A 12,877-nucleotide genomic window follows, 5' to 3' on the forward strand; every position below is an offset into this window, starting at 1 on the left:
GATATGTCGAGCCCTCGGATGTGAATAATGAACTGTTCTGGTCTGAAATGTGAAATGTCAATTATGAATATGCTTTATATATATATGTAACGCCCGGGATTCGAACTCGGGCCTCCCGCGTGAAAGTCCAACATCTTAACCACTAGACCAAAGGGATATCCCTCTGGACCAGGGGAGATATTAGACTTTTGAGGCCATATATATATATATATATATATATATATATTAGAGTTATATTTTCAGCCAACGAGCTACTCACAAGAGATGTCAACCACCCCTCGGCCATAACACAGGTATGAACGGTTATTAAGCAGTTGTGGGGACAGTTAATTCACTCACATAGTTACCCCCCTCCCCCCTCCCCTTTAGAGGATAGCGTTCCTCTTTGCAGGATATGTTCATTGTCACCCTTATAATGCTTTATTCTCTATTGAACCACATGAACCCCTAGCATCCCTATTGTGGGCATGTCGTAATAGGTGAACATTTGGCAAAAATGGATGAACGTTTGGCAAAAAGAAAAAATAGCCGATCTACAAACTCATAGCACATCGCAACAGGATGTTGTGAGCTTGTGGTTTTGGCCATTTTCATTATCTGACGTACAACAAAGTATATCGGCTTTTAGTGGTTAACATTACATGAAATAACCGTATTGGGTTAAAACTGGCCAATGTGAAATTATTAAAGAATTCACGTAGGTTGATTATTGTCGTAACTAAAACCAAAGGTTGGCACTTAAACTCAGATAGTGTATTTTAACATGGCTGTTTATTTCATTTGTTTGTTTGTTTTTGTTTTTGGTTCTTTTTACTTGGATGGATTCCGTTGTATTATTACTTTGGGTTCTGGTATATTATGGTGGGAGAATGTAGCAAAAAAAAAAAAAATTGTAGCGCATGAGTCCGCTATGCAAATCAACCTTCCCTCATGATCTTGCGTCAGAGATGGAACAGGGAGGCTAGACACACCCACCCACGGACTCGGCAGAGGCAGACAGACTGATGGGACTGGGAGAGGTTTCAATGCAATGCTGCTGGTTGAACTTTTTGTAGTTCTGCATCTGTGTGTCTAATAATGTGTTTTACCGCTGGTGGAATGCACGAGGAAGAGCAACGAGGAGGAGGAGGGGGAATGTGGGAGAGAAAGAAACGAGAGAATGTACTGGAACGTTGTCTGATGCTACACACACTGAGCTGCTGCGAGACAAGAGAGTGTGAGAGAGTGTGTTTGTGAGCGAGACGGATGACCAGTGAGAGTGTGTGTTTGCGTGAGTGAGATGGCGAGACTATAGGCCCTTTTTGAAACTAGCTCCTCGCCACTCGCCCTACACACTTCCACTCGGTTTGAGCATAGATATATAAATAACCGAGACGCAATGCAATGCAAGTGGATGGGAGGGGGATTCCGGTGCCGTCTCTATTATTTATATATCTATGCTCAAACCGAGTGGAAGTGTGTAGGGCGAGTGGCGAGGAGCTAGTTTCAAAAAGGGGGTAAGAGTGAAAGTGTGTGTCTGTGTGCGAGACGGATGACCAGAGAGACAGAGTGTGAGAGTGTGCTTGCGTGAAGTGACATGGCGAGAAGTGTGAAAGTGTGTGAGTGTGATGGAGAGACTAAGAGCGAAAGTGTGTGTTTGTGAGCGAGACGGATGACCAGAGAAGACAGAGTGTGAGAGTGTGCTTGCGTTGAGTGAGATGGCGAGACTTTAGAGTGAAAGTGTGTGTCTGTGAGTGAGATGGCGATGACCAGAGAGACACAAGAGAAATGGGTTCAAGACCAGTTGTAGCTGGTTTGTTTTATGTGGGGGTGTGCAGTGTAGGTTGTGTGTGTTTTCTGGGGTGGTGTTGCTCGGGGAAAAGAGGGAACCTGTATTTTTGCAATAAAGTTATTACCAATGCACTCCCACAGGGGGCGTAACCACCGTCACATGTCTGTGTCCTTATTTGGTTTATCCCATTTTGGGCGGGAACCCCTTTTGGTGTTTTAAGCATCATGTTGTACTTTAGCTGTTGAAAAATAGCAGAGCTACAAGCTCATAGCGCGGCACCGAGTGCAGCGCTACGAGCTTGTAGATCTGCTATTTTTGAAAAATCGTGAAAATGAGGCGCAAATGTTTGAATATATGTTTTTTCAGAACGAGCTTTTTGAACTCAAATCTTTGCTTCTGGGGGGGGGGGGGGGGTCCCTAGAACAACATATTTTCAGATGCGGGTCGGCGGCCAATTACATATATTTTTGGGGGTCCTTGACATGAAAATGTTTGACTGACATAGAAACATGGGTTTTTTTCAGAAAACTGTCAGTATTTAGAAGACATTTTGTAGAATCTTTTCTCAGATCTAAATGGGTCATGGGGGTAATATATAAGTGTCATCCCGCGGCCGGTTGAACCGGTGTGTATCTTCAAAACCTGCATTCTCCAACCATGTGTAGAACATGTCCTAAAAGTATACACGAGTACGGTATCAGACTACCGCAGGATGCCTTTTGGCAGTGGTGGAAGAACTATACTCACATTTTACTTTACTTTAGTAAAAGTATCAATGCAATGCAAAAACAAGTCAAAATAGGTTGGAAATGTACAAAGGTATTGGCATAAAAATATACTTTAAGTACTTGGTTTTCAGTAACCTTGTGTCCTTCAAGTTCAGACATAGATCATGGTAGGCCATAATATAAAAAAATCACACCTGTGTGAAGTAAGTGGTGCAACTCCGTGGGGCGAGGGGGTGGGGCCAGAGGGCGGGGGGGGGGGGAGTTCCACAGGAACGCACCCAGGGTGCCGGTCCGATTCCGGCGAGCCGGTCCGCGTCCGAAACGGTTGAGAAATGACAGAGTTACCGTGTGGGAGTCCCTCTACTGTACTGTACTGTACTGTCACTGTACTATACTGGCACACCCGAAATCACCATATATAGAGTTAATATGTGCGTGTGTTTGTGTGTGTGTTAGGTTGTGCACAGGTGGTGAAAAACAACCATGCTGTTTTCGTGCTCAGACGCACCCAGCCAGCCAGCCACCCACACACATAGTCACTTAAGGAAGTGGTTGCACCACTTAAAAATATATAGAGGCCCCCCCACAGGTCAATCAGGAGCAGTCCATGAGCAGGGTTTATCAAATGGGCATAGTCCAGGGCAGTGGTTCTCAAAGTGGGGTCCGCAGAGTCCCTCGTGTCCCTTGAAGGGATCCTGAAATGTTGTTATAACGTACTGTGAGAGTGTACAAATGGAACCACATGGACCCTAAAGTGATTGACGTGACAATTTCCGTCACATCAATCAATGGTTATTGGTTACTTTTCCACTGTTGGCAACCGCCAGCTGCTATACCTGCTGCACAATGGGAAAAAATAGCCAACAAAACAATAAGCTATATACACAGCAGCCAGCCATAGCCATAGGCCATAGACCTGAAAAGGTCCTTTCAGATGCATGGGGCAGCGACTGACGCGGCTAGTAATTCATTTTCAAAGAGAGGCGTGTGGGTTTTTTTGTACGTGCGGAGAAGTTGAGGGGCGACACATGGACACATGGATTATGTTGAGCTTTTTTTTCTCCGCTTGCGTCGTCGCGCCCCTCACGAGCAGACCTGGAGCAGACCTGTCGTCTGTGATCCAGGCGACAACGTCTGCGTCCCACGCTGCCCGTCTGAAAAGGCCTTATCTCTGTGTGTGTAGAGGTACACTGTTACACACCCATAAGGGACCAAATTTTGGAACCACCTCAAGGAACCATGAGGGTACATTAGGACCACACTTTGAGACTCACTGGTAGCAGCTGGTTCCATTCTGGGCGGGAACCCCTTTTGGTGTTTTAACTAAGCATTATGTTATACTTTAGCTATTGAAAAATAGCAGATCTACAAGCTCATACGAGCTTGTAGGTCTGCTATTTTTGAAAAATCGTGAAAATGCGGCACAAATCTTTGAATATATATTCTTTCAGAGCGAACGTGTCAGGCCAAGACCTGTGAAGGCCCAATTTCTTTCCAATTATAGCTGCTGAGCATAGATATAGAGCCTATTGTAAATGTGTGGTAATGACGCAAGTCAAAATAACTACATACCCCAGCAGTGCTAATGCTTCCAGGCTCCGCTCCAACTGGGAGAGGATGAAAACTTCCTTCATGCAATCCAGTGGACGTTTCATAAAGTTTAATATGAAGACATCGCAGTGCGGCCGTGCATGATTCTGCATCGCGCCTGTGATGTGATATAATCGATTATTTATAGCCAGATCATCCTGATGCATTTGTTTCCCCTGGCAGTGGCAACGTTGCAACTTGCAATTGTGATGCTACGTTAGCTACATGCTAATGCTGTTAATGTTCTACAATACATCGTCTCCCTTCTTTCTCCCAAACGAGTCCCATACACCAGTGGTTCCCAAACATTTTCATGTCAAGGACCCCTAAATCAACATTTATTAGCCCGCGGACCCCCATTTGAAAAGATGCCAGGGACCCCCATAAGAGAAGATCTGTATTACGTTTATTACTGTGTGTAAAAATTATTTATATTATGTTTTTATTGGCTATTATATATCTCAACAATTGACAAAGCACTTGTCAACAGTCAGAACTGTTCTTGGTTTTGTTTTAATATTGATATGAATATAGGATATACTGTATTTGGTAGTCAAAGTTAAATCCACAATTGCCCACTTTATTTTTATTTTTTTTATTGGTCATCTGTCTTGAGAAGCAGAAAGAGATGGATAGATGGATAGATATAGAATAACTTTTCCTAATGAAAAACAAAAAAACAGGAGCGGGATGGGAGCGGGAGTAATTTCGAGTGGGAGCGGGATGGGATCAGGAGTCATTCTACAGGAGTGGGACAGGATGGGATTTTGTTTTTTACTCTGGCCCAGGATTGGGACAGGACAGGATTTTTTCTGCAGGAGTGGGATGGGACAGGAGTGAAAATCCACTCCCGTGTCAGTCTCTTGCGTACACACACTTTTGGGGGATATTTGACATGAAAATGTTTGAGCGCCACAACAGTTTTTTATCACTAAATGCGGCCCGCAGGTTGATATCAGAATACTGATATATTATTGATTTCAGCTGTTACAATTACAAACATGCAAACATGACCCGCTTTAATTACTTCAGTCTAAATTAGTAGCTTTTAATGACTGGTATTAAAATGTTATTGTCTATTTTATGTCCAATGTATTGGATTCCAATTACAAAATAGCAAAAAGAAATATTCAGGGTTTCAATTCATTCATTTCAAATATAACAAAAGATAGCCGATCTACAAGCTCAAAACGCGTCGCAGTGCGACGCGTTTTCAGCTTGCAGATCGGCTATCTTTTGCCACGACAGTAATATGCAATATGGCTCTCTGGAGTGAGTGTGGAAATAATAGTGTCCCACCTTTGCCGTAGAGCAGAGCACGGCGATGACCCCCAGCTGGTGTCAGTCAACAGAAATAAAAAATGGTTCACATTAGTCTGCCTACTGCAAGATCTCCCCCCACTCAATGCTGATTATCAAGCGCTGAATTAAGTCACTTAGCTCTTGTCACAAGTGTCGGGAGCCATTGATCATTAATATGAAACAGCTGTGTGGAGGGAGATGTTTTACAGAAAGTAGGCCTACTATATATATTCCATATGAAAAGAGAAACAAAAAAGAAAGCGTAAGAAACCGTGAAAAAAGAGTGGGGGAGCATGTAGATCATCTATTTTCACTATTGAATAGGGCATAAGTGCTAAATTCATAATCTTTTTTTGTAAGTTTGGGCCCCAGGGTTCGCTCTACAAATCTTGGGAACCATACTGCAACAGGGTGTCTGTCTTCGTAGAGTAGCCTGTCAGGAATTTTGATAGGTCAATCGATGATGAATCAATCACCAGTGTTTGAACTGTGACAAAGATCGCCTGTGAAGAAATCCCAGTAGTGGAAAAAGTCCTCAAATGTTTTACTTAAGTAAAAGTATCAATACTACAATGTAGTCCGTAAATAGTAGGTTACCAAATGTAGAAAGTACTCTTTATGCAGAATGTTTCATTTCAAGTTTTCAAATGTAGAAAAATCTACAAGCTCACAATGCGTCACATCGTGACACATTGTGACCTTAGTAGATAGGCTATTTTCAAAAAGGCCGAAAAGGCGAAATATATAATGTATGTTTTGAAAATAATAATCAAATCTACAAAGTAACTAGTAACTAAAGTTTTCAAATAAATGTAGTGAAGTAAAAGTACACTATTTGCCTCTGAGATGTAGTGAAGTAGAAGTAAAAGTATTGGAGATTGGAAATACTCAAGTAAAGTACAGACACCTCTGCAAACAACAAACAAAAGCAGCAAACAACGCCTGCTGCTCTTTGTCCCCTGGTCCGAAGTTGGTACCTTCTATACGTTACAGAAACATTGTCATTCTCTCTCTGTGTTGTTGGAGAAGACATACGGTCTCCTGTCTACGAGGTCTACGCCTGTTGGGGAAGATGAGGAGCCTTGTCGTGTCCACGGTGTTCCTGGCGGCTGTCGTCTGCCTCTGCCTGGTCAAGTCAGAACTGCAGAACAAAATCTACAGCCAGCTGGGCGGGGATCTGAAGACGTTTGTCGATCTGACGATTACTAGAGCAAATCAGAAGCTTAATTATGGCCATCTGAATTTCGAAGGAACCGGTCCATTAGCAAGGGTAACGTTGTTACTATACTTATGTCCTACTGTATTATTATTGTATTCGATTATTGTCTTGAATCAGTGTGTAGCCTATACTGTATGTATGCATGGTGTCTGTAGCGTTATAGGCATGTGTTCTTTTCTGAAACAGATCAGAGCTGCTATTAATGTAACTGCTGTTATCTTAAGGCTAGTGAGTGATTGATTTGTATTTTATGTTAACCAATTTAGACCTGAGGCCGATTCTAAAAGAATGGCTTCTAAATCCTAACTGTTTTCTGAAAAACCTATGTTTCTATGTCAGTGTTGCTCAACCTTTTTCACGTCAAGGACCCCCAGAATTGATCTGTATTTGGCTCCGGACCCCCATCTGAAAATATGTAGTTCCAGGGTTCCCCCCAGTAGCAAAGATCTGAGCTAAAAACTGCGACGCGCTGTTATATTATATATATTGTGTGTATATAATATTCTTTCAGAGTGCATTTGTAGAATCGTTCCTAGGTCAAAATGGGTTAATGTGTTGCTTATGTTTGCTCATTTCATGTACCTGTTGTAGGTCCCTCGCGAAAGCGGAGTGGTGATAGATGTGCATCTAAGAGCAACCACCTGCAGAAAGGCTACCGGTACCAATGAATACAAACATCGTCCTGAGTGTCCATTCAAACGGGTATGTGAAATACATTCAACATGGAATTGTTACGCGGCGCGGCTTGGTTGAATGCTTGATTCTGATCAGGTCAATCCCTGAATTCATCGGTCTGTTATTTTGGAATAATGACTACATTTATTGATCTCAATAGATCTTATGCAGAGTATCCATCTTGCCATTAAATTAAAGGCAGGGTGGTAACTAGTCTCAATTTGCCATTGACAGCCCATACATCCAAACAGAAAAGTCCTATCTGATTGTATTAAATGACGTCAAACTCACCAACATTGCAGCTGTTTGTTTCCCAAAAAGATCCACTGTAGACATGTTATGATTTACTTTCTGTCAAGAAATTTCGTTGCAGGTGATTATTTTTAAGTGTTGGAGTTTGGAAGTGCTCGTTGCACATAATGCACTATGCAGCAGGATGTTGCTTTACTTTTTCTAACCGCTTTTTTCTAAGATGTTGTACAGATGAAACCAGCAGTGTAACCACATGGTTGAGGTACAGATGATTGAGATGAATTATTGTTAAACATCTGTAATCTGCAAGAAATCTGCACAATATAGAGAATGTAGAAGAATTGTTATTTTGATCAACGTTTGCCTGTTATCTCTCCTAATTGATACCGACATCAATATACCGCTGTTGTGGTATCAATAATGTTCATTCTGTCTGTGTTTCATCCTGTCTGTCAGCTCATGGTCCGATGTATGGTTTGTAGCGAGTGTGGAGCATCTCAAGCCTTACTCAATGAAAATAACTACCTCATTGACTGTGTACGGAGAAGAGACGAGCACACGGTATGTATACATGTCATACAGTAGAGTAGAGTAGAGAGAGAGAGAGTGTACATGGAAGGTGCACCATTGATCCAACCCGCCCCAAACTTGGTCAGGGGTCTGCCATGAGAACAGTCACAACAATAATCTTACAATAAATGCACATAATCTCTGTACGTACGCATGTACGTGTCTAGTGATCTAGTGATGATAAAACACATATTATTATTATTATTACATGTTGTACTTCAAACTATAACTATTTGTAAATGTATCCATTTCAATGTAATTTTCTTTCAGCGTCATTCTCTATGGTATGCTCGTTGTAATCCTAGACTGACTGGGTCAGTATCTGAACTATCTGAATCTGTTGACGATGATGGAGTGACTCCAACAACGGATCTGTCCAACTTCATTCAAAGTAATGATTATTCATTGAAATTTGGGAACCTAATTATTGTGATTTAATATTAATTAGCGACTTTCAAACTACTTTCAAACTAAGAAGGGTATGGCCTGGTCAGCCTGCAATGACATGCATAAGATCTGGTCATCCCAGCTTAGTAAGATGTTAAAAGTACAAATATTTAGGACGACCGTTGAGCCGATTCTACTCTATGGCTCCGAGACATGGACACTTTCAAGGAAACAAGAGAATCGGTTGATTGGGTTGATTTATTTCAGTCTTGATGTGGCACAGATCTGATTCAGTCTAGATTCAGGCTAGATTTGGCTGCCAGTGTAAATGGGGACTTATGGTTGCTGTGGGTGTCATGTTCCTAAAATATTTGATATTGTTTTGGCACACAGAGAAGTATAAATCAGGCATTACGACTCCAGTATGGCCTGCAAAAAAAATAAAAAATAGATGACTAAGTAAACTGTACATTGAGTCGACTAAAACTAATTGAACTAAAACATTTCAGATGACAAAAATCGGACTAAAACTGAATTGTATTCAAAACACTACGACTAAAACAGTTCTGTCAAAACTCCCCACCTCCGTTTCAGCCAATCACCTGTGTTTAATTACAGATCCGAGTGTTCCAGTCATCGCGGCCTTGGCCGACATACCGGAGGCTTCTGTGCAGAGCCAGCCGCACGGGCTGCAGGTCTACAAGGGTTCCGACTTCACCATCCACTGCTACATCCCGGCACAGCTTCCGAACAGTTTCTTCCATCTCACGCTCGACGACACCGAGACACGAGACAAAGAGGCAGGCGCCTCCGGCCGTGCGAAATTCCTGTTTCCTGCCGCAGACCCCGCCCACCAAGGCATTTACAGGTGTTCTTATGAGGTCACCGGTGACGACGGCGAGACCCTCACCTTTCGGAGCGACCCCCTCCCTCTCACAGTCTATTTTTACGATAGCGACGACTACTCTGTCGATTACTCTGTCGATGAATAGAGATGAGATGAGATATGCTTTATTGTCTCTGAAGAGAAATTGAGGCGTTACAGCAGCATTATGTGATGAAAAAATAAATAATCAATGCTCTGATGAAGGCCGAAATATATCACAGCCGAAAGTTCCCGAAACGCATAAGTATTCCTTTTTTTGGTGTGTGCCAATAAAAAGTGGGAATCTGTCTGAAAATGTTGTCCTCTATTTGTTTGACATTTTGGATGTGCTACCTTTTTGGGATTTCTTTCTTCCAATTCCAACTTTTTGATGTAGCCTATGTATACTGGATCTAATGGGGATCCTACATTTATACAATAAACTTTATACAATAAAAAATTGGTATTATACAAAAGGTCTTTACAAGTCATTAACCCATTTAGACCTGAGGCCGATTCTAAAAATGTGTTCTAAATCCTGACCTGAAGTTTTATTTAAAAAATTAATAAATCTAATATTGATTCAAAATAATCTGAAGTGAGTGGTGCAACAGCGCCCCCCTGTTGGTATGTTGCTACATACTGTGTATACTGTAGCAACTACCCAGAAAGGGGTTCCAGCCGTAAATGGGTTACATTATAACTTTAGAATAGCCTGTATACACTTATATTATACACTTATATATATTACTGTATACTGTAGCTTGGTTTGTATACTGTTGTTTGAGAAAACAACGTTGCACACTAAGCTATATATATATATATATATATATATATATATATATATATATGGGAACCCCTAGAGAGCAAGACCATGTACGGTCGGTAACGGTTATATATCTCAAGAATGGTTGGAAAGAAGAATGGCTGTTTAAAATGGCTTTTATTTGGGGTTCAAAGGAATGCATGTTCAAAACTGAACTCAAGTGTGTGTTGGACATTGTACTGCAACTGAAGGACCACGGGTTCAAACCCCACTCAACCAGTGCTTCCTACCGAGGTGCAGTCGAGCAAGGCACTCTACCTTTTGTTCAGGATAAGAACCATTAGACAAACAGACTGACGTGTAAAATGAACGTACTACCCTGTTATGGGCTGGCGTTTTTCCTGTTTTTTTCCCTCCCTTATGGTCTGGCTGGTGTGTGACTGTCTGCCTGATTCCCTCGTCATGCTATGGAGCTGTCTGCACATCTGGGGTTAGTCTCGCCTGGCCAGATTGTTGCCTCTCGCAAAATTTCAAATGCTTCCGTCATACAGACCCTATGGACCCGCTGTGAGCGTCTTGAATAAAGTTTGAATTGAAAAAAATACAGTCTCGAGCACGGAAGCTCTGATCATGAGTAAGCGATAAAAAGCTTCCTCCCCGTTTTGTCTTTACAGTCGCACACATTTATCCCAATGTAAATAGAAATCATCTAAGTATACAGCTTGCTGCTTAGGCAGAAATGGAAATAAAACAGAATTAAAAGACATTTCAAAATATATTTGCGTGGACGGAAATGTCAGCTACCTTACTCGGTTTTCTGACATGTGTAGTTACAGACTCTATATAGCATTCGGGAGATTGTGTAATAGTTGCCTGGCTGCGCGTGACTAACCTGGGGTTGATCTTCTCATCAAGCCCAGCAGATAAAAGCCTCTTCACTCCAGCCCAGCTGTTGCCAGTTTGTCAGTTGACGACCATGTCTCCACACCTGCTGCTGCCTGCCTGCCAACCAGCCACACCTATACCTGCGTGCGGCTGCGTCTGCGTCACTCATGCATCATAACTTGGCCATATTATGTTTTGTCGTGAACGTGAAATGTATAAACGGCAGTATGGGTACAGTCAGACCTTTGAGCTAAAAGGATAACACACAATTTGTTTGGCACACAGCTCATAACTGCCAATACTGTCAATAGTGTTCCTCCCTGGCACTGTTCTTTTGGCAAATCTAAGTGAGCAAATATAAGACTTCCGGTGGACGATCTCTTCAAAATAAGAGTACCCTCTAGAGTATTGAAAAAAAGTTTAATTTGCACATTAAAACTACAAATGAAGCATTTAAATGATGCTATATGATGCTATAAGACACACATTATGTTTCTGTGTAAAAATAAGTAATTAAAAAGTTATCTAAATGGATAAATGCTATTCACTGGAGTGCATGGACTTTATAAAGTGGACACTGGACAAAAATCCCTGCTATGTATCGACTAGTGTGACATACGCACATGTCCGGGGAGACCTCCTCTACAACACCACACTGTCCGCTAAGCAGCAGAGGTGTAAAACAAAAATTGGCACGCCATACAGCGAGGTGAAACATAAAAAAATGTCCCATTTCCAGACTAAAGTCAACTAAAGTGGACACTGGACAAAAATCCCTGCTATGTATCGACTAGTGTGACATACGCACATGTCCGGGGAGACCTCCTCTACAACACCACACTGTCCGCTAAGCAGCAGAGGTGTAAAAATTTAATTGGCACACCATACAGCGAGGTGAAAGGTCAAAAAATATCCCATTTCCAGACTAAAGTCAACTAAAGTGGACACTGGACAAAAATCCCTGCTATGTATCGACTAGTGTGACATACGCACATGTCCGTGGAGACCTCCTCTACAACACCACACTGTCCGCTAAGCAGCAGAGGTGGAGGTGGAGGTCTCCCCGGACATGTGCGTATGTCACACTAGTCGATACATAGCAGGGAGTTTTGTCCAGTGTCCACTTTAGTTGACTTTAGTCTGGAAATGGGAATTTTTTGTATGTTTCACCTCGCTGTATGGCGTGCCAATTTTTGTTTTACACCTCTGCTGCTTAGCGGACAGTGTGGTGTTGTAGAGGAGGTCTCCACGGACATGTGCGTATGTCACACTAGTCGATACATAGCAGGGATTTTTGTCCAGTGTCCACTTTAGTTGACTTTAGTCTGGAAATGGGACATTTTTTTATGTTTCACCTCGCTGTATGGCGTGCCAATTTTTGTTTTACACCTCTGCTGCTTAGCGGACAGTGTGGTGTTGTAGAGGAGGTCTCCCCGGACATGTGCATATGTCACACTAGTCGATACATAGCAGGGATTTTTGTCCAGTGTCCACTTTAGTTTACTTTAGTCTGGAAATGGGATTTTTTTTTATGTTTCACCTCGCTGTATGGCGTGCCAATTTTTGTTTTACACCTCTGCTGCTTAGCGGACAGTGTGGTGTTGTAGAGGAGGTCTCCCCGGACATGTGCATATGTCACACTAGTCGATACATAGCAGGGATTTTTGTCCAGTGTCCACTTTAGTTGACTTTAGTCTGGAAATGGGAATTTTTTTTATGTTTCACCTCGCTGTATGGCGTGCCAATTTTTGTTTTACACCTCTGCTGCTTAGCGGACAGTGTGGTGTTGTAGAGGAGGTCTCCCCGGACATGTGCATATGTCACACTAGTCGATACATAGCAGGGATTTTTGTCCAGTGTCCACTTT

At 42.2% G+C, this 12,877-nt stretch overlaps 1 protein-coding gene across 1 annotated transcript; it reads left to right on the forward strand.

The window, feature by feature from the left end:
* Positions 1-5,578: 5,578 nt before the first annotated feature.
* LOC306915133 (uncharacterized protein) lies at positions 5,579-9,486 on the forward strand (the record flags this gene model as incomplete). The annotated part of the gene is made up of 6 exons (XM_079492382.1): positions 5,579-5,603; positions 6,421-6,661; positions 7,202-7,312; positions 7,994-8,098; positions 8,378-8,498; positions 9,113-9,486. The coding sequence occupies exons 1-6, from the start codon at positions 5,590-5,592 to the stop codon at positions 9,484-9,486; spliced, it is 966 nt and encodes a 321-aa protein (XP_079348508.1). The 5' UTR covers positions 5,579-5,589.
* Positions 9,487-12,877: the final 3,391 nt, after the last annotated feature.

This window comes from Electrona antarctica (assembly GCF_951216825.1).
Source record: "Electrona antarctica genome assembly, chromosome: 22".
Taxonomy (NCBI): domain Eukaryota; kingdom Metazoa; phylum Chordata; class Actinopteri; order Myctophiformes; family Myctophidae; genus Electrona; species Electrona antarctica.